Below are 22015 nucleotides of genomic sequence, written 5' to 3'. Positions count from 1 at the left end.
ATAAATGAAGGGCCATGCCCCTGGTGCTCCATGCCGGGTCAGATCAAGTGTGTCTGTCTGGCATTCCTGGGACATGATGCAGCCAGACATGAATGACTGGACAGTATCGGCCAGACAGGAGCACAGGGTTAGCTGTGCTGCCAGTGGCAGCGGTGGTAGTGTCCGACCACGGGTGGAGCGGCAGCCGCCCTGGGAGCGGGAAGGAAGGGCCGCAGGGCAAGGCACAAAAGAGGCTGGACGCCTGGATGCAGAGAGTCATGAGTGTTGCCTGCTGTCTCACGGCAGGGAATTAAGGAAGCACTGGAGAATTACTGCTGTGCTGTTCCAGGATTGCCTTCTGAAAGTGCAAAATGCCTGCTCTCAGTGTGAAGCTCGTATTTGAGTTACATTGCTCTTACATACATTAGCCTGCCTGAAGGCAGAGCTGATGGGTGATCACCAACAGCAAAGAAATGCCCAGTCTTCCCAAGTTCTTACTTTTTCCTTTGGTTGCCTGAGCCTACTCTCCTAGCCGGCCTTTTCTGAGAGAAATTACAAATACCCCGTCAGATGTTCAGACTGTCTTACTGTATCTGTCAATAGTGATCTGTCAGTTTGAGGGTATCTGGTTGGTTCCCCAAGTTTCTCAGGATAGAGCTAAATTTTTAAATCATGTTAAATAAAAGGATTATGAAGCAACTCTGTTCTTGACTCTAGTCCGTGACTGTCACTTTTCCTTCATACCTATTTTTTAATTCAATGCAGAGAGATTGGTAGGTGCAAAATACTGTTAAATTGGAAGACCTTTCTGTCAAGCTGTTTTATTTTTTTTTTCCACATGGAGCTGGTGGGAAAAGAAATTATTACTAGGAAGAAGAACACTTAATAAGGATACTTAGAATGGTGCTTAAGAGGCTTTGTCAATAAGTAGTTTCAGGCCACACTCTGAAGAACAGCTTGGTCGTCCCAAAGGATTTTTACAGCTACACCATTGAGTCTAATTACAGATAATACTTCTCTTAAGTCATGCCTCAGTTAAATCCTTACATCAGTGAAGCTACTGGGACAGTAGTGTTAATATTGCTTTTTGTAATTTAATTAATTGACTGTGACATACACTGAAGTTACGTATGTGTGGAATGAATAAATTGCTTCTTGTCTGATCAGATGGATCTTAATAGTTTGTGGGTTTATTTTTTTTAGGGACTATGTAAGGAGCGAATTGGAATCAGGATATGAAGGGCCAATGTACTTGGAACCTCTCTCTATGAATCGTTTCATGACTGCTTTAGTAGGTAAGTGCTTTAAATATTTGTGATGCAGGAGGGAGCTCTGCCTAATTCTCTTCATTGAAACCTATGCACGTTTTACCTCTTGGTTTCAAATTTCTCTTATCAGTTTTAGTAGCTGTGATTCTCATTAATATGCAAGAGGCATGGATGGCTAGGTGTATCCTGCCTGGCTTTTTCTATGCCACTGATTTACCAATACTCCCGTACTTGCAGCTTTGAAGTATTTTCTCGGTCTGTTTGTCATGCTCTGCTCGCAGTCTGATTCAGGAAGACTGGACTATAGACAGTCTATAATAATCTTTAGGCGGAAAGTACTGTAGCAATTTCACTTGTAACATCTATTTGTAGTGGTTTTGTCAATGAAAGTGTTGTGCAAGTATTTATTTTGCATTGACCTATAGATGAACACTATTGTTTTCTTACAAAAAAATGGTGAAACAGATTTGTGGGTGTGTACATGGGACTACAGGCTACTTTTTTTTTTAACAGAATCCCAGGGCTATTTCTAGTTAAAGAGTTGAGGAGTAACAAGTCAAAACTACATTTAAATTGTGTTTGATTAATAGTGGAGATGACTTCGCTGCCTAAAAATACCAAATAAATCTTGAAGAATTGGACTTTCTAGATTGTTCCCTTACCCTTTGAACTTTGACTGGAAGGGAATAAATTCAGCATTAAGGTTGCTACGCCATACCATATGTTCTACTGAGAGGATACTGGAATACACACACATCATGTGTATTTTAAAATTAAGCCTGAGACAAGCTTGAAAGAAAAATCTTCCTTAATTCCTTTCACTAAGATCTGTGGTTTTCATCAGATTATTGACAGATTTAGTCAGCCATGTACTGTTGGCAAAACTCAGCTGCTTTCTGTTTACTTGTAGCTACTACTAGCAGATTTAAATGGGTTTACTTCTTTACAGTATGTTAGGTCTACCAGAACAATCTCCTGTTTGCCTGCATTGTTACTTTCAAATGGGGCATTTGTCATTGCTTTTAATATTTTTTTAATAGAAATAACATTGGTATTTTTCAAGGAAAGGAAATCTTTAGATATCATTTCATTTCTCTTTAATGTCTCGATTTTGCTGTCTTGTCAAATCACACCAAAATACAACTAAAGCCTTTAGTTTGTTTCTTTGAGAAAATGTTTTTAATTAGTTCTTTGAATCTCTCAGGTACGATACAGAGTCTCATGATAAAGCAGAATCCCTCAGAGAGCTTCACAGGCAGGCCTGGACAGGAAGAGATCAGGAGGCATTGTGTCAGTCAGTAGCATTTAAACAGAAACTAAATTGAGAGTCAGATGCATTATGCTTCATCCAGGTTTTAATATGGATCAAAAATAGGTGAGAGAAAGATAATACTGTTTTTATGCAATACAGTTTTGGTTTGTAGGTGTCAGACTAAAGTGTCCCCTTACTGTAATTGTTTTTCAGAAGTAGATACTTGACTGTACTAGCAAATGTGTGTACATTAACATACTTAATATCCTCATTATTAATTTCCCCTGTTCTTTTAAAGGCAACTTGAAAGTGTAATTTTAGTCTTGATGGCAAGCAGTCAGCTTTGGGGAAGACCTGTGAAAGTGGGCTATGAGGCTTGACAGCGTTTTGTATAAATATGAGATACTTTCTCAAATTTTGTTATATACAAAGGTATTTATCCAGTGCAATCTGCCATGTCTCAGGAGTGTTCTGCACTGAACTGTCATCTTCACAGCAAAATGAATATACAGGTGCTTTGCTCCATCTTTTTCTTACATGTTCTGCCAGAGTGTTGTGCTGCAGCACTGTTGACAAAGGCACTGAGGCAGGTGCATGGGGGAATAATCATGCTACTGATACAGCTCTGATTCCTAAAGGTTCTGCTCAGAATTAAGGGGATGATGTACAGTATGCCAGCTGGTTCACAAATTTAATCTTTGTTAATGCTTTTATTCATTAGTGCTTCTTGAATGGGCTCTCATAGTCGTTTGTTCCCCTGCATCTAATTCAGTATGGTGGCTGTTGGCCGGGGTTACTAATAGGTTCCGAAGTGCTGGATGGAAGAAATAAATGTCTTAGAAGACTGCCCCTTGGATGAGTGTGCCACTTTGTGAGCATGTCAGCTGTGAATGTTAAAAAGCTCTGTGGTTTTGGAAGCTATACTACCATAAAGACTTGCTTTTTCTTACTGCACAATAATGGGATTATATATTAACTTTAAGATATCCTGTTTTTCGAGTAACAGTTAATGATGTAGCCAGGGAATTTGTTAACATCAGCTTTTTAGAATTGGGGATGAAATAAAGACAGTTCCCTACTCGAAGTGGCTTGAACAGTGGCTGTACCGCATAGGCTTGCTTCCTGCACGTTTTCCTTCAGCTTATGAGCTGGGAGGCTTTGGCTGCCTGTCAGCAGTGTTTAATGTATTTAGGGAGGTTTTGGGAAGGGAAAGGAATGAACAGGCAATAGATTTCTTCCTGATTGCCTCGTTCCCTTGCAGAAGAGCCTGCTGTCCTGCAGGAGCGTTCCAGCTGTTGGGTTCGTTAGCTGTGTCTGGCAGTTTTCAGTCTATGGCATTGAAGTTTGCAGAGTGCACTCAGCTGGATTTGCTGGTCTTAGCCGATACTGGAGTGTTAAAATCTTTTTATGATTTGATATGAGGTATAAACTAATTTCTTCTGACTGATCCTGCTATGTTGTGTGTGATGATTGATGGTGTACAGCCCTGCTCGGAGATAAACTATGATTTACTGGGGGGAGAGAGAGAGAGAGGGAGAGATTGTCTGTCCTAAATTGAAGTGCTGCTACTCCTGTTTAAAATGGCAAGTACCAGTCACTAAAAGCTTCATTGGAGACGTCTTCAGGCCTTTTTTTGAAGAGGTTGAGAATTGACAAGATGCAGACTTCAGGAAGGCGATTGAGGCCTCCAGAGAAAGTGCTCCATACATTTCCTTTGATGGTGTACAGCTCTCCTTCCCATGACAAGTGACTTTGATGGATGTTTAAATTAAAAAGGTGGGAGGGTCAGGGAGTTTAGCAGGGGTGGCCAGCGTACTCAGCATTTCACTGAGGTTTTACTGTTGCATGAGATGAGACTGAACTCTGAGGTCCTGTTTCGTGAATGGAGAGCTCCGGAGTGATCCCAAAGAGCGCTGGGTTGTTTAATGTGATGTTGTCGCAATATTTTATTTCAGATGACAATGCTCTTACTAAATCCTAAAGAATATATTGGATGTTGGTATTTGTATCCCTTTGTGTGTGAACCTGAGTTGCCTTAGTTACTGTGAGTCGCAGAAATCCTCACAAGCTGACTGCCAGGCTCCTGAATATTGCAGCACAGCAGTGTGCTGGTGGTATCTTAAATAGGGGTTGTAGCAACGTGTGTGTGGGCGGAGAACAACAGAGCAGAGGGAAAATGCTTCAGAGCTGGAATCAGTTAAACTTCTAAAAAGATGAGTAGAGTAACTTTCTCTGAGGCTTACAAGACCCAGTATGCTGATAGTGTCTTGCTGAGAGCAAGGGTGCTTGTTCTGAAAAGACATCTGCTAATTCAAATGTACATTTAGCAAATTGACAGTAGGACTTAAACTTCAGAGAGGACTGTGTGGAGAAGGCAGGACTTTGTATGCTTAAGTAGTAGAGTTTAGAGACTGCTTTCAGCTCTGCTCCAGTTATTTTGAAAGCAGAAGTCCTTTCCTAGGTAGGGAAGCTAGGCAGAATGAAAGCAAAACCCTGGTACTGCTATTTCTCCTCTCAGCTTCCTTCCCCAACCCATCCAGAAGGGCTTACAAGGTCAGTAAGCTCCTGTGAACACAGGGAGTTAGTGCTGACCTGGAGATGTTAACGGCCGTGATTTTGTTACTCTTGTGTTTTGCTAAGGCTAAGTCCTGGTTTCGGGAAGAGTTGTGCAATGCGGACGTTAGTGGAGGTAGCTCCAAAACAGCGCACAAGCATTTCGGTTTAGTGCCATGTATTGTGGCTTTTGGATGTAAGCTGGCATAGATGGTGAACAAGGTTCTGCTTTTAAATAATATGCAACAAGTGTTTTCCTTACCGCAAAATGATGAATAGGAATTTGTTCTGAGCCAGGAAACGTGCCTTTCGCCCCGTTCCGTTTCCTCTGAGATAAAGGGTACAACTTCTAGCGACTCTTAATGGGAGCAGCTATACTGGAGTGGTCTGCTCTAGAAATGCCACGCTCCAGATCTCTGAGTGTGTGGGAGAGACATGCTCGTGCTTGTGTCCCTGCCAACTGTTAAAGGGAATTTAGTTGTTAATTATCTGTCACTCGCAAGCTTCAGTGATAATTTTGAGCAACTGCCTCAGGGCATTGTGAAATTATTGAAGTCTCAGCTGCTGACCTGGCTGTTCTCCTGTTCTCTTGGCCAGTAACTCCTCTTGACAGTATAAATATTGTTGCTCTAAAAGCCATTTGAAACCTCTGATTACTTTTTTTTTTTTGCATAGATCGGGATGAAATAGTAGTATAGCTGGGCTTCCAAAAAGCTACTGCTGTGTCTACAGATACTGATGGGATTTGAGTTGAACTGGGGATGTTAAGGAAAACAAGAGATGACTTGTTTGGTTATCCTCTGCATGATTTATTCCTGGGACTTCATATTAATCTGAGTCTGATTCTGTACGTGTTTTGGGTTTACATCTCACTAATCTGTGAAATGAAAGCATGCACTTTGCGCCGTTTGAAAATGGTAACTTTTGTGACCCAGCAAAAGATGCAGAGGAGCCTGGTTTCGTAACAGTTATGTCCTAGTTAGAACTGTCATAATATGCACTGTGTTGATAACTGTGTTGTGGAAAGATAACGTATTAAAATACGTTTTTTCCTGAAGGGGATAATCAGCTTGATTAGAAAATACTGTGTTGCGTTTTCAGGTCAGCTGGTGGTATGTACGCTCTGCTCCTGCGTCATGAAAACAAAACAGATCTGGCTTTTCTCCGCGCACATGCTCCCTCTGCTGGCACGGCTCTGCCTGGTGCCTCTGGAAACCATTGTTGTCATAAACAAATTTGCCATGATTTTCACTGGTTTGGAAGTTCTCTACTTTCTGGCATCAAATCTTCTGGTGCCCTATAACTTGGCGAAATCTGCCTACAGAGAGCTTGTCCAGGTAAGACAGAGAATGTAACAATTTTATTTTCCTTGCCCTGAGTTTTTGGTTTTTTACAGAAAAGAGGTAACAAAAAAGTATTTCAGCTGTCTTCTGTGCAACTGTGTGTGTGTTAACTCATGCTGTCTTAGCCAAATGCATTCCTATCCATAGCATCTTCTTTCTTTAATTTATGGTTGCTTATAATTTCTGTGGGTAAGCAGTTAAGACATTAGCCTGAATTACGCTGCTGGCCAGCTGAATGTGTCTACTTTGCTTAGTCCCTCCTGAATCCGGGCTAAAAGACAAGACTGTAGCAGAATGGAAATTACTTATAGCGTCATTAAGTGAGCAAGGTAATCTCCATGCATTAATTGTAGTAGCTGTTCCTTTCAAGAATGCCTTCTGTATGAAGAGCGTTTGTAATTATAGTGGTGTTAAATTGGGAGTCACGCTAAAGCTGATTTTGATTGTAATAATCAGATTTGTAACTTGCAGACAGTGACTTGAAAGGTCTGTAGTGTACAGCAGCATTGCTGAGACCTCTGACAAAAGGGTTAACAGAGAAGACTGATCTGACATGTATCCATTTTGTTAAGGCTTTGACATCTAATATGTATTTAGTTGAAAAGACAGTGGTATGGAAACATCACACCTCATGTTATTTATATAAAAATAAAATGTATGTGTATATTAATCCTTCTGTATGTTTCAGTATACAAAGATTGATACTTGCTTGACTTTTGACTGACCTGCTATTTCAGCTCTCACCATTTGCTGTGTTTTTTCAAACCGAGCCACTGGTTTTCTCCCTACTGCTCTTCAGTGCAGAAGCAGTCTGAGAACTAACTTGTTAAGCTCCTTCAAAGCCCTCTTTAAAGCTTCTCTTTGCTGTCATATCTGTCATACACAAACAAAATCTTGGCAGCAGTAGGTGTCTGGTGTGCCAAGGTCTCAGCTTGTCATGTTGATCATTACTGTCTGGTTATTTATTTTGTGTGCAATTGGTCTTTGGAGCAGGATTATCCTTCTGTGCTTGCACAGCACCTAGCATGGTCTGATCTTGTCAATAACTAGCTTGTAGATTTGCTGATTAAAAACTAATTTGGGAGATAACTGGCAAAGTTTCAATATCCTTGTTTTCCAGTGAGGATAGGAAAATCATGCTTACTGTTTACTTAGAGTGGTAACGTTTGGAGTAAAATAGATGCACCTCTTTGTACAGCCCGAAAACTTGCAACAGGTTGGAGCCAGCACTGCCGTTTTCCGTGTGCGTGAACACAGGCAGTGTTTAGTTTCCTGAAGTCAAATTCAAATCTCATGCAGATTTGAGTCGTGTATTATTTTTTTAGACACTTCTGTTTAAAACACTTAAACATTTTGAGAATGTTTTAATTGCAAATACAGTTGAGGATGAGGGGGGAAATAGTTGTTTCTTGCAGATTTTTTTTTGGTCAGAATTATATTCTAAATATAGCTGTTACACATGTCTCCTCATCTCTAGGACTGCTTGTCTCTTCTCACCCCACCAGTATTTCAAATCTTTGCCTGTCAGGCTGTATTACAGTGTTGTAATCATGAGGAAGAAGTATTCCTTGTACATGACCTTTGACCACTGATCATACTCTTCCTCCTGACTTCTTATGCAGAGGGCATAAGGTTTTTTTCCTTGTGAATGCTGGGAAAGTGGCAGAAACTTCATAATGTGACACTGGTTTTATAATAGTGTTGTATGCTGCTTTTCTAAATGCACGTAGTAGAGAGTGGGTTGGAATGAAAAGTTGTGCGTGAGTGGTTTTTGCATTGTATTGACAATAAGGGAAGACAGGATTTTTGTTTTTAAAGAGCTTGCTGCTCTTTGCCTGTGTTCCTGAGGCAGAACATAAAAAAACATTGGCTCATAGTGTGTTCGTGTAACTGGCTGTGACTCCACTACAAATCAAGCTCAGTATGCTTATTCCAGTGGAGGATATTGCCCTTTTGTCTTGAGTATTTTCCTACTTGTACTTCCATTGCTACAGCTTTGTGTAGTTGTTAATTTTCAGAGACTCCTTGATCCTGGTGTTCATGAGTTTACTACTGTTTTAGGCTGGATTTGATTGATGTTTTGATGTCAGTGGCAAAACTTGGTGAATATTGGGACATTAAACACCAGGAGTGTTTCCTGAATGTGGCACCATAGGGGATTCAGCCCGAACAGGTGGGCCAAGGCTGCTTTGGTGTATGTGTATGTGTATTTCAGACTGTGGCTAATGGTATAACTTTAAAAGCAGGTCCAGGACCTTGGCTGCCTACTTGCAGCTGGATATAGATGCCAGAAACACCTCATGGTTATGAATCTACATTATGAGTATAGCATGGCCCTTTTCCGATATGGTGGCGTACTCTGCCAGGAGCTGCATAGGATTGCTTGCGTTGGTCCCAGGCCAAGGGAGAGGCCAAGGGAGTCTCTGGAGGGCAGAAGCTCTTCCTTCGCAAGTCTGTGTGCAAAGCCGAAAGCCGGAGCTTGTCACTGTATCCCTGCCAGCAGCGTATTGCCAGCAGCCACGGTGCATACTGCAGCAGGTCTGAGGAACATAACATCCCTCATGCTTGTCATGAAAGACTAAGTAGGCAGCTTTTTTAGCATTTGCTAAAATTTGCTAGCAATTATGGATTGTATGTCACTGTAGGAAGCAGATGATGAGGAAATAGTAGTTATGAGTGATTTCCTTTTGACCTTTTGTATTAAGTCCAGCTATAAGAAGTTCCAGCTTCTTGGAAGTGACTGCATTGTAATTTAGTCTTTGCAATACAAAAGAAGTCATTTGAGCTTCAGAGCCTTCTGAAATAACTCTTAAGCATGAATTTCAAAACAATTGGTGGATTAGGAGCAGTCAGAAGTCTGGTACCTGTTCTTTTTGAAATACTTAAACATAAAATGTCTGAGGTTTTAAGTTTTTCCTTAAAAACAGGTCAGCAAAGCAGATTTACTGTGCTGAAGTGATGTGGCTCATATTTCAGTATCTACTGTGTGCAATGGCTTGGCAGTAACTATAGAGAAAACAGCACTGCTGTCACTTAAGCTGGGCAAAAAGGTCTGCTGAGTGGGTTGTCCAGGAACTGGAGGCACGTGTCCTCGCCCCTGTGGCTTGCGAGCAGGCTGCAGTCAGCAGCTTCGAGCCAGTTATTCACAGGAAGGGGCATTGAGCTGGACTGACAGTTTGCTGCACAGTCGGGTACTTGTCCCTGCTTCAAGACAGACAGTGGATCAGCTGGTAATACATCATACTGAACTTGAGCTCTCGCTTTGCCAAACCGTAGTTCGATGTATCTCCTCTTTTCCTTTGGGATGGCTATTGCCATGTGAGTTATGCTTAGCTTCCTTGTAGCTATATCGTTGACTATCCTTTGTTATCAAATCACAGGTGCTGTGAACCAGTAACAAATTGCTCTTTTCTGTCTTGCTCAGGTGGTGGAGGTGTATGGTCTCCTGGCTCTGGGGATGTCTCTGTGGAACCAGCTGGTCGTCCCAGTTCTTTTCATGGTATTTTGGCTTGTCTTATTTGCTCTTCAGATCTATTCCTATTTTACTACACGGGACCAGCCTGCCTCAAGAGAGAGACTCCTCTTCCTCTTCTTGACAAGGTAATTAACTAGATTGCAAATAGTTGGTTTTCTATTTTGGCTGTCTTCTGAAGTGAATGTGTGTGCTCTTTTAGAGACTAGATATGTACATCAGCTTTATTGCATTCGGAGACCCAGCAAATGTTTATCTTTATCACGATGACCATGTATGTAAACTCTGTTAAGCTTGACCTTCAGAGGCATGGATCCCATTCAGAACAGACAGTATTATTATAACTGTGGGAGAGAGACTTTGCTGTCTTCCCAAAGACAGCAAAATAGTCCTTTGATGAGGGGATAGCTATAATTAGAGCTTTGGTCCAGAAGTTGTTTTCAGTATACAAATTGATTTTAAGTCTGAGATATTTCAGCTGAAGTGCAGTCCCACTGATATCTTATTCATGATTGTGTTGCCCTGTATGTCTTGTTTCATCATTCTGGTGTGGGACACATTCTTGAGTTCGTCCAAGCAGATGAAGTAGCCAACTCCCAAAGTAACTTTTGAGCCCAGTGATTAATTTGGCAGAGGTATGAAGATCTTAAAGATACCAAATTCCTAAAAGCTTTGTGAAAACTGGTTGTAAGATAAAGGAGAGAGGCCTGTGTTAGTGCTGTTATTGAGAGAAAGGCAGCATGTGAGGGATTCTTCTGGCACGACCCTATGTGCCTTTGCTGGCTGGTGTTTAACTAGAAATTGCAGCATACAAAAGGGAGCGGGAGCACAGGGCAGAGAGGAGCTGGGTGTGTTGCAGAAGGTGGGTTAGACAATTTAGTGTAATACTGGGATGGGGAGAGGAGAAGCAATAGTGTCTAAACACGCGGGTAGCATAGGACATATTCATTAGAGACCATAGTCGTTAGTTCTGCTGTTTGGGTAGCAACTTGCTCATCACTACAGTTTTCCAGTCAGACTTTCCAGTTGCTTAGTTTTTGGATGCCTCTGTGTGGGTGTATATCTGTCTGACTATGGTGTCATAGTGTAAACTCTCAAAATTCATTATCATTAAAGAGAAATGCCAGGGATTTTGTTGTGTGTAGAATTAAAATTGCTTACAGTGTCACACCGTGTTATGTGGAAGCACTGACTGCTACCTGGTTGTCAACTAAACCATTGATGTCTGAAGTTTTTCCTCCTGTTCATCTCTGCTGCAATTTTAATTTTGTTACAGTAGAGTACTGCATTCAACAGGTTGTAGAGGTGGGGGAAGGTGTTTTTTTCCTAGTATATAAGTTGAGTTTATTCGTACACCAGAATTGTTAGACTTCCCCTATTCATGGCAAAACAAGGATCTTGCTTTGCAGACTTGCATGGGCTTGATCCATGAGTGGATGAATACCGACTGATCTCTGTGAAGTTCTTCTGCAATCGCAAAAATACAGAAGAGCTATGCAAATGTTTTCAGCGTTTGCACTGTCACAGTTGAAAAATAATCAATGTTTATTCATCTTAAAAACACAAACTTGGGTAGTAGCACTGACAGCCTCTTACCCCTTAGGATGGAGCTGAAATACCTTGTCAGGCTAGTTAATAATGTAGTGATGGCTGTTCAATAAAATGAAAGAAAAGATCTGCTCTCCATGAAAGCAAGTGACTTCTGCATCTGTGCCCTTTAAGTCTAATGATTACTTCAAGTAGTATAGCTGGAATTCAGGTGAGAACAACTGGGGTGTGCAGAATAGCTGTGTCTGATTTTCTTAAGAATGTCAGAGTGGCTGTACTGGGTCAGACCAAATATGGATCTAGCCTAGGATCCAGTTTCCAGCAGTGGCCGTAAACAGCTATCTGGAAAGGCACCCACTCATGATATGACAAACAGGACGCTTCCTAGTGCTCGTCCAGTCCCACAGCTGACTTCGGCTGCATTAGCTGGGTACGATTAGTGCGTGTTCAGTAACCCTCACAAGACTTCTCTTCCATCAATTTGTGTTTTCTGCCTTTGAACGCTGTGTTACACTTGTGTCATTTGAAAGATCCTGAGGAAAAGAGTTTCACAGCTCAACTTGGTCTGTATGATCAAAAATCCATTTTGATTGTTTGAATCCATAGAGTTCCATTCAGTGCCCCTCAATTCATGTATGGGGCAGGGAGAAAGACAAAACGTTCAGTTCTTTAAAATCAAGAGTAGCATAGGTCTGTTTTTCCCAGACTAGAAAGCTCTTGCTTGCACATTTGCTGTTTAAAATCTGTTCAGTACCTTTCATTGTCCTCTCAAAATCTTTTCCATGGGTGTGTAACTGCTGTGATTTTTGAGAAGCCTTGAAGAGTTCAGCTCTTTGGGACTATTTATAAACTTGTTCTTGACACATAAACATAACACTGAAAGCTCCCCAGGCTTCTCTTTGAGCTCTTAAGCTCCTCTGGGACCCTTGCATAGTAGATCATCTGGAAATAAGAAGGGTACTAAAATTACTCTGACAAAAAAGGATTGGGCATCAGGCAGAAAAGCCAGAATTCTGGATTTCTGATAATTTATTTTAAAGCAAAACTTAGAGTTCCTCAAATACCCTACAGAAGTAGCTGCTTTAAATACTGTGTTTCTCACTACCTTGACTGGCAGAAACATTTTAAAAAGCTTTCTCAGCCCTGCTGGGCTTGGTAAACAGGCAGAATTTGAAGGTTTACCAGAAGCACTGTAAATAGTATGTGTAAACACATCAACATTTTGTGCTTTGAATTGCTTTCAAAGGAGATTTATGGTTAAAGTAGTCATTAAAAGAGACAAAGTAAATGTCTCTTGGACGATCTTTGTTTACTTTTGAAGCATATGCTTCCTCAGAACTCTTTTATCTTGTCAGAGCACTGGACTAGTTCAGTCTTCAGTAGGTTCATTAGCATGACATGTTTTTGACCACCATAATTTCTCTCACAAGACTGGTGAACAGGCAAAGATTTATTTTCATTTTTTAATGAATGGGGTTGCCAATATATTACCTTGGATTATGTATGTGAAGATTTCCAGATGTGTAATCCCTGGCTGACAGCTGGTTCTTTACTGAGTGTTGGGGCATACCATGCCCTGCACTGTTCCCCTTGTTCTGGCAGTGTCGTGTTTCAGAAGCCCAAGTACACTCTGAGGCTTAGGCTGCTCCAGATATTGCAGTGCCAGGATCAGCAGAGTAGCCCTCAGGTAAGGGAGCTGAAGTAGTGCAGCTATTCTCAGCATCATCAAATGTACTCTGGGATCTCAGTCTTTGGGATTCACTGCTGTAGCAAAAGAGAGGAAGAAGCCTGCTGAGGGAGAACATTCTTCAACTTATTTTGCTGCTTCTGGCCTAGCAGTTTCAGAGATGGATTTGCCTGCCTGAACCTGATGTGAATGCTACCAAAAAGCTCTTGGTCTCCCAGTTGTATCAGTTTGATGTGTGCTTGCTGATTGTGGATTTGAGTGGAAAGTGCCTTAGTGAATCCATCTGCTTTAACTCTGTGGTTTTGGTAGCTGACTGAAATTTCAGCAAGTAAGCTGGGTGCATTGTGGCTGTCAGGCTGACTTTTGGTTGTGAGAACCCTACGCGAGCAAGGACAGTGCCACCGTGTGGCACCGCGCTGAGGAGGGACCCGAGAAATACCCAAGCACAGCCTTTTTGCTTTAAAACCAGCTTGCACAGTTAACAGGACAAGGGGAGAGCTCATCAAATTGTTTTTAATTAACGGACCTCTTTAATTTTTGTTTCTTTCCTCTCTCTCCTCCCAGTATTGCAGAATGTTGTAGCACTCCATACTCCCTGCTGGGCTTGGTCTTCACAGTCTCTTTTGTTGCTTTGGGAGTTCTGACTCTCTGCAAGTTTTACTTGCAGGGTTACCGAGCATTCATGAATGATCCTGCTATGAACAGGTAAGTGCCTTGTTGTGCTTAGAGTCAGAGGCAGGAAAAAAGGGATTTATATAGAAATGTATGGGTTGCATTGCAATTTTTTAACTTACAAACTCTTGGATAACCTTGACAGGCTTCTGTTACGCCAGTCTATATGTGTGTTGGAAGGATTTGAGGTGAAAATACAGCTTGTCACAGACTTCTTGGGAGAGGATTCATTTCTGCAACAAATTCAAGGCTGTTAGTTGGGATTTATAATTGCGCAGTTTGATTGTCTTAGTGCTTTCATTTACATGAGTCACTGGAAAAATTTTCAAATACTTGAATAGTACAAACACTTCACATTTCCATCTCCTCATTTACCCTGTAGTCGTGAGTGAAACATTACTAATCTATGAGGCTTAAAACACAGCATGGTATGGATTGCCTGTAAATTATTACTATGGGAAATAGCCAAATACAGAAACTGCCTTTTCTTAATGCTTGTCCCAACTTGCCTAATAGGAAATTGGGATCCTAGGTATGACACTACCTTTCTCAGTTATTCCAGCCCTTAACTCTATAGAAAGTTCAGACCATATGCAAAAGGATGTTTCATATTTTGGATTCCAAGATGTGGAAACGAAATGGTATAAATTGGGGTTGCCCAGGAGTAATCTACATAAAAGCTTATTTTGGGAAAGCATGCAGTGCTGGATGGTCTGTACTTTAACTGTGTCAAATACTGGTGCTAAAATGTGCTCCTTGGAGGTGTTAAATTCAGTCTGAGGTTCCAAGCCAAAAAGAAAGTGGACAGCTGAATTTGTTAAAAGTACAGAGAATATACACTGGAAAATGGCTAAATTGCTGGTTTGCCTAAACTGGGCACTGGGTGGGTTGTCGAGTCAAAGAAGCTTCCCCAGGGCCAAAGGACGGACAGGAGGGTGGTGATGGGGAGATGCAACAGGTAGAGAGGGTCCTCATGGTGGTCTAGGAACAAGGCTGACTGGTGCCCGGGTGTAGACATAGCAGAGCTGCTTCAGGCTTGTGTAGGCAGCACCGAGGCTGGTGGGTTCCTCCTTTTACGACACAACCTGTGTCCTTAAAATGCTCTGTGCTGGGGGGACTTTGTCATTGTGTGGCGTCTGCTGGGCTGGATGTAGCCCATGGGCTGCTAGTTAGGAGCAGGGTTCTGAAATCTGCTAGTTCCTAAGCTCCAGCACTTCAGCGTTTCCAAAAACATTCCCCTCTCGTTAAAGCCTTAGCAGGGACATCGATCAAAGCTAAAACCAGTGGCATTTGAAGATTTGAGGCAGAATCAGACAGCTTATTTCCTGGTATTTCTAGATGTATTTTTGAACCAGCATTGATACACAGAAAGACATGATTGTTTGTTCTTCTGACTGTGTTCATCTGCAGGGGAATGACTGAAGGAGTCACACTCCTGATCCTGGCTGTGCAGACAGGTTTGATTGAGCTCCAAGTTGTGCATCGGGCGTTCCTGCTCAGTATTATTCTTTTCATTGTGGTGGCGTCCATACTTCAGTCCATGCTGGAAATTGCTGATCCCATTGTCTTGGCATTGGGAGCCTCAAGGGACAAGTAAGAGACTGGTTTCCTAAACTGAAAGTTACTCAATGCTGTTTTAGGAGGTGATAAACCAGTAATTGATGGCCTGATTTGGATTTTTAGTAGCTTGTAAAGTTACCCTGTCTTTTAGTTTTTGTATGCAGATTTCTTTTCTCCTCTAAATTCCCTAGTTTTTCCTTCTATCCTGCTCCCTCAAGAGCACACAGCAATACTTTTCACCACACTGTATGCTGGCAGACGGGTGATTTTGGTCACCTGCTCCCGTTCAGGACTGTTTCCACCCAGCCTGTGCAAGACCATGCTGTTCTTTAGCTGCTGGCTGCCCACGCTGATTATTACACTGTTCAGTGGTTATTCTCCCCAGCAAGAGAAGTTAGTTTGTCAGTTAAGCAAATCCAGGACTCCAGCACCTGTACTCTCCCCACCCACACTTCTTTTATGTGGATTTGCAGAATGGTTTTGCTTGGCCTCCTTTGCAGTTGGGTAGGTTTCCCTCTAATGCAGTGGTCTCACACAGCTATTGAGGATGGGAAGTTTCTAGGAGTGACCTTGTGTTAGATATTAAAAAACCTATTTTTTGTGAGGCCGTGATCCCAAAGTGATAGGGTTTACTGGCAGAAAATAGGAGGTGGAAGGTTTGCATTAGTGTACCAGATGTTCTGATCATGTGGGATTGTTGTTAATTTGTGTTTTGAAGAGCTGTATTGGTATCTGGTGTCCTTACATTAGTCTGTTTGTATCTTTGTTAATTGCTTGTGTCTCTTCCCTTTCTGTAACCTGTAAGTGAAGAAATAAAAGAGAAAGTTTATTTATGCGTAGAGAGTTTGTTTAGCTTAGAGGCTAGTTGTAGCCAGCATGTTCTGCCTGCAGCAATGTTTAATTTAAATATAGTAACAGAGGGAAAGGGGGTAGAGCTGGGATATGAGCATCTGCCCAGCTTAAACAAGCAGTCTGTGGTGATAGTGAGTTTTAACTCTCTTCTGCCAGATCTCCCAGGCAGTTCTAAATCAACTAGGATCAGGATAAATTCCACTTCAGCTCTCCCTTTCTCCTTCACCCACAGGCACAGAATTGCAGACCTCACAGTAGCGTTCAGATGTTTCTTCAGACTGTATTAAATTAACCGGATTCTGCTGCTGTCCTGACCCCTCAATACTTTCACTTTTTCTGTACCTCGTTTCCAGAGCTAAATGAGGTTAAAATACAACCTGAGGAACATGTAGGGGTAGTATAGGAAATTACTGGAGATATTCTGAATGGCTTCTCAAATAGAGGGGTGTATAAAGATCAGTGGTGTGTTTAGAGTGGGGAGGAGATTAGAAAGAAGTAAGTGATAGAAGCAGAGTAAGAACTGGCAGATATTAACGTTCAGGACCTGCTACATTTCTTCTTTTGTGATCCCTGAATTGGGCAATATATTTCTAAGGAGAGCAGGGCTAAATCGGGTGATGAAAGGAAATACCTTTGCTCCATGCATATTAGCAAAAAGACATAGAAGAGTTGTAATAAATATATAATCTGGAAGAACTCTGTTTTTATAGAAAAGTGTTCAAAGTTACATGCACATTTAATAATTTTCTTTATTTTAATGGACTTTCATCTGAAACATTCAGGATCTTGAAGTACGTAATTTGTCTAACCACTGACTTGATCCATTACGACAGTTACTGCAGGTGAATTTTTTGGCTTTACCTTTGCATTCAAAACAGCAAAGGTCAGATGAGAGGGAACTTTTCCTGCTCTGTGTTGTAGGTGTGCATGCTGGGGAATGAGACTGTGCCCAAGTAAAATAGAAACTTCTTTCAACACGTTAAAGCCTTGAGCAAACATCTAATGTGCCTGCATCTGGCAGTCAGCCTACTCTTTTTCTGACACTCAAATCTGACTTCAAAAATAAAAACCTATTGTGTTGTTTGCAGGAGTCTGTGGAAGCATTTCCGAGCAGTCAGCCTCTGTTTGTTCTTACTCGTGTTCCCCGCATACATGGCCTACATGATTTGTCAGTTTTTCCACATGGATTTCTGGCTGTTGATCATTATCTCCAGCAGTATTCTAACCTCGCTTCAGGTAAGAGTGTTAGCCCTGTAGTAAGTGTGAAGCCCTGCATTAACTGTGATCCTGTTACTCTAGGGGGGGGAAATAGATGATAAGAAAAGAACAGGGATGATAAAAGGGCAGAAGTACAAGATGCAATACAAAATCTCTTTGTTTATCCTGTATCCAAGGCGAAGGAGCTCCTAGGGGTGGGCTGACAACATAGGTGAATGGGAGTCCATTTCAAATTGTAAAACCAGAAGGCTTTTGAAGGCGTAATTATAATAGTAAAAAGTGGTTTGCTTTTTTTCCCAGAGTACTCATTTATGTGTTGTTACATAGCTATGGCTCTTTGAATGCAATTTGATGTTCAAAACACAGAAGTGTAAATATAGGAAATGTTTTGTACTATGAGTATTTGTTATTACTTGGGGTTTTTTAATTATTAAATTTATAAAATCTCCCCTCATGATGCTCAGCACTTTTGTTCAGTCAACTCAGCTGTGTTCTGGACTCAGGAAAGTACAAAAGGAGAAGTACTTGGGAACAAGCTTAAATGCATTGCAAGAAAGAGTGACTTTTATTTGTCTTGAAGTTCAGAAGCAATTTTACTACTCTGGGGTTACCTGCCCTCTGTCTGACTGGGGAGTGTTGTGTGTACAGAGCTCGGTGGACAACGTAGAACGACTTAAGCTCCAGTTTAGAATCAAATGGTGAGCCTGTGATCTTGCACTGTGTTACAGGTGCTTGGGACACTCTTCATTTATGTTTTGTTTATGGTGGAGGAGTTCAGAAAAGAACCAGTAGAAAATATGGATGATGTGATTTATTATGTAAATGGCACATATCGGCTGCTGGAATTCCTTGTCGCTCTCTGCGTGGTGGCATATGGTGTCTCAGAAACGATCTTTGGTGAATGGACTGTGATGGGATCTGTGATCATCTTCATTCACTCCTATTACAATGTGTGGCTGCGGGCCCAGCTGGGCTGGAAAAGTTTCCTGCTTCGACGAGACGCTGTGAATAAGATCAAATCACTGCCCGTTGCCACAAAAGAGCAGTTGGAGCAACACAATGATATCTGTGCCATCTGCTACCAGGTAAGAACGGGAGTGTCAGAGGATTGACTTGAACTTAAATATCTCTAGACTCTCAAGTTCAGTCTGCAGCTAGTAAAATAAGTTACTTGAATTATGCTTAATGAGTAATCTTGTGACCAATAAGTTTTACTTCCATTACCCAGTTTTCTGCTTTGTGTAGATTGATTTGGAGTGCTGTCACTGAGATAGTTTTTATGAATAAAGAGATAGTTTGGATATGTTTAAACTTTTGTTCTTTTTTTCTCCAGTTACACAACAAACCGAGTCCTTGAGCTTATTTGAAACCTCTTGTGTTTGGGTTGAGCTGGTCTCAGTAGTAACAGCAAATGTGCCCTTTCTCCATTAGTGGAAGATTTTGTTACTGACAGGCAATGTGTGCTCAGTAGCTGATTTGTTATTGTTCCGTAGAAGCAGCTCAGTCTCTACAGACATCTCTACTTCCACTTCATGTGCAATGTCAATTTTATAACAGAAACCTAATTATCAAAAGGTTAAGGGTCTGCCTAATGTAAGCCAGCAGATGTAAAGACCTTAGAAATTAATGCTGAAAGTAATATCTTTATTACACCTCTAGCTCCAAAGTCTCTTTCTCTTGGGTAGAAATTGTAGTTATGTATGACATTGAAACAACCACCCTAAGGTTAGTAGTGTGCAGCTGGAATGCAATTGGATTGACTCCAAACCTGATACAAATTATTTGTGGAGTAAAACTACCAGTGCCAGATGGAATGGAAGTGTTTAAAACACCAGACTGGTAATACGTGGGTCTCAGCTGACAGAGTTGGGGTGTTACTTCATTTCTGGTTTGCTGTTGCTACACGTTGTATCTGTAAGTGTGGTGTTCTTGACTTGCACAAATGTTTCTTAAGCCAACTAATCCTGTGACACTCATCCTACAAAAGCTTTTACTGAAGTGTAATAATACCTTATAAACAAAGCTTTTTGTCTAATTTCTAATCCCTGTAATATAAACAGCCAGATCTGGCCCGTGTTTGAGTTGTGTGTGTATTTGAATGTAGAGGGTTGTTAATATGAAGGAAGGAACATTCTCTTGCCTGTGGACTGTCTTGGTCTCTTGTGTGGCTGGTGGACCTATTAGATGTATGAGGTGAGAGGAGAAGAGTGGGATTGCAAATAACATGATCTTTCTTTTTTTGTGTCTTTCAGGATATGAAAACTGCTGTAATCACACCATGTAGCCATTTTTTTCATGCGGGTTGTCTTAAGAAGTGGCTGTATGTGCAAGAAACCTGCCCTCTGTGCCACTGCCAGCTTAAGAGCCCTTCGCAGCTACCAGGACTGGGGCCAGAGCCTGTTCAACAGCCAAATCCTAGTGCAGAGCAGAATACCAGACCTGGAGATGCAGCTGAACCCCCTGATGCTGAACATGACAATGGGCCAAATATGAAAGACAGCTCTAGCGAGAGCAATGGACAGGTTGCTGACGGACAGGACAGCCTGGAGGCCTCTGCTGAGGCGGAGGAGTCTCAGAGCATGGACAGTGACACGAGCCCGTGTGCGCCCAGCCAGGGAGCAGCTTGTGCTGCAGAACTAATTGCAGCCCCAGAGGGGTGCCCAGCTCGAGACCCGAGGGTTTGTGTCCAGCTCTAAGGTGACAAAGGATGACGGGGGAACAAACACATTTCAGAGATCCGAGTTTGACTCAGAAGAAAACCTATCCTTCCACAGCTGTGAAAGAAGTTTAGCTGTTGATGCTGGTCAAAACGTAATCTCCCATGCTGATTTTTGTGGGCTGCTTGGTAGTGGTAACTCCAGTGCGATGTAGTAGAAATGACTCCAGAAGCTCCTTGAACTGTGGGCATAGGAAGGATGTCTGGAAATAAATTGCAGTGAAAAGAGTGTTTTCAAGACGTAGGTGCGGGGTGAGAGAAACGAGAGGTCTGTGAGAGGCTGCAGCCAGATGGACAGAACGCTTTTGTTTCGGTCGGGAAGAGGGAAGCTCGTCTCAGGGTGTCTGAGAGGCGTTAAACACAGGGAGCTGTTAGTCTGTCTGAGGTGCAGCTTTGGTTGCGACAAAATTTTTTGTGGCGCGTAAGCAAGAATCAAAGCTGTAACAGCAGTGATTGTATCAGAAGGTGGAAGCACTCTTAACACATCATGTGTATGCTTCGAGTGTGCTTGGTGGGGCAGTTGCATTTGAATTCATGTAATCTATAGTGACTCTTGACTTTTATGACAGAGTCTTCAATATTTTGATGTATATGAAACTTTTGCTAATTATGGGCACAGTCTGGGCTGCATGAAGTAAACTAAAGCTCTAGTGAACACTTTGACCTCTGCTATCATGTGCAGGAGGAAAGTGGGATGAGTTTTAGGGCATGGATAGAGGCCTTGCAGTACTGTGCTGTGTAATGTTTAATTCTTGCAGCTGAATTAAAACAGTATTAAACTCTGGCGATATTTGCACTTTGGGAATGAGTACATTACTGTGTATGATCAGACTCCGCAAATGCCACTTTTAAAGCTGTTAATAGGTTTGCACCTTTTTTTCTTTGACAAGGACATGTCCATACTTAAATTTTTACATGCATCATGGCTTCAAGTAGAACTAGGGACTGGGGTGGGGAAATAGGTGGGAGTAGGGGGCAGGCAATTTTTTTATGTGAATTTTGATATGAAGAGAAATTAGTCACTTATTTATACGATAGGCTTGACTCAAGTGTTTTTCAAAGTCGGTATTCCTAATGTGAAATGTGATACTATTTTATTTTTAGTAGTAAATTTGGATGTAGACTGACAGACATAGCTGAATGTCTTAATAAATTACATTTGAAGATTTTTACACCTGGTTATGTGATTCTTGTACTGAAATGCCTTGAATTAAGTATGTGTTGAGAGGCTCTTCTGCAAAAGTAGCTCTGTTCCCCTTGGACATCGGTGGAACTTCTGAAGCATGCTTTCTCTGCCATTTCCACGCTGTGCATCCTGGTGGTACCTCCTGCCCTCCTCTAGTCCTTGCCACCAGATCTTTGCCAATACAGACAGAGCAATAGCAGAACACTGAGGCACATTTGTTCCTGGAGGCTGTGTGGGCTGCCTGCTGCTACTGACCCCCACCAGTGACTTTCCTCAGGGGTTGATACTGGGACCAGTGCTGTTTAACATCTCTGTCGGCACCGCAGACAGTGGGATTGAGTGCACCCACAGCAAGTTTGCTGATGACACCAAGCTCTGGGGTGTGGTCGACACACTGGAGGGAGGAGATGCCATCCAAAGGGACCTTGACAGGGTTGAGAGGCGGGCTTGTGCAAACCTCATGAAGTTTAACAGGGCCAAGTGCAAGGTCCTGCACATGGGTTGGAGCAATCCCAAGCACATATACAGGCTGGGCATAGAATGGATTGAGAGCAGCCCTGAGGAGAAGAACTTGGGGGTGTTGGTTGATGAGGAGCTCAACATGAGCAGCAACTGTATCCTGGGCTGCATCAAAAGAAGCATGGGCAGCAGGTCGAGGGAGGTGATTCCGCCCCTCTGCTCTGCTCTTGAGAGACCTCACCTGAATGCA

At 42.0% G+C, this 22015-nt stretch overlaps 1 protein-coding gene across 6 annotated transcripts in view; it reads left to right on the top strand.

Annotated features, from left to right (window-relative positions):
* Positions 1-21251, top strand: part of RNF145 (ring finger protein 145) — a 47979-nt gene extending 26728 nt beyond the window's left edge. For all 6 annotated transcript variants that reach the window (XM_086621612.1, XM_086621609.1, XM_086621614.1 and 3 more), the window contains exons 4-11: positions 1183-1274; positions 6154-6389; positions 9820-9995; positions 13667-13807; positions 15185-15367; positions 17275-17422; positions 18133-18489; positions 19657-21251. In XM_086621612.1, coding sequence (XP_086477738.1) covers positions 1183-1274; positions 6154-6389; positions 9820-9995; positions 13667-13807; positions 15185-15367; positions 17275-17422; positions 18133-18489; positions 19657-20100 — 1777 coding nt within the window. In that variant the 3' untranslated portion in view covers positions 20101-21251. The remainder of the gene's footprint in view (positions 1-1182; positions 1275-6153; positions 6390-9819; positions 9996-13666; positions 13808-15184; positions 15368-17274; positions 17423-18132; positions 18490-19656) is intronic.
* Positions 21252-22015: the final 764 nt, after the last annotated feature.

This window comes from Tauraco erythrolophus, chromosome 16, assembly GCF_009769465.1.
Source record: "Tauraco erythrolophus isolate bTauEry1 chromosome 16, bTauEry1.pri, whole genome shotgun sequence".
Lineage (NCBI taxonomy): Eukaryota > Metazoa > Chordata > Aves > Musophagiformes > Musophagidae > Tauraco > Tauraco erythrolophus.
The sequence above is the reverse complement of the archived record's forward strand: the minus strand, read 5'-3'. Positions and strand labels throughout refer to the sequence as shown.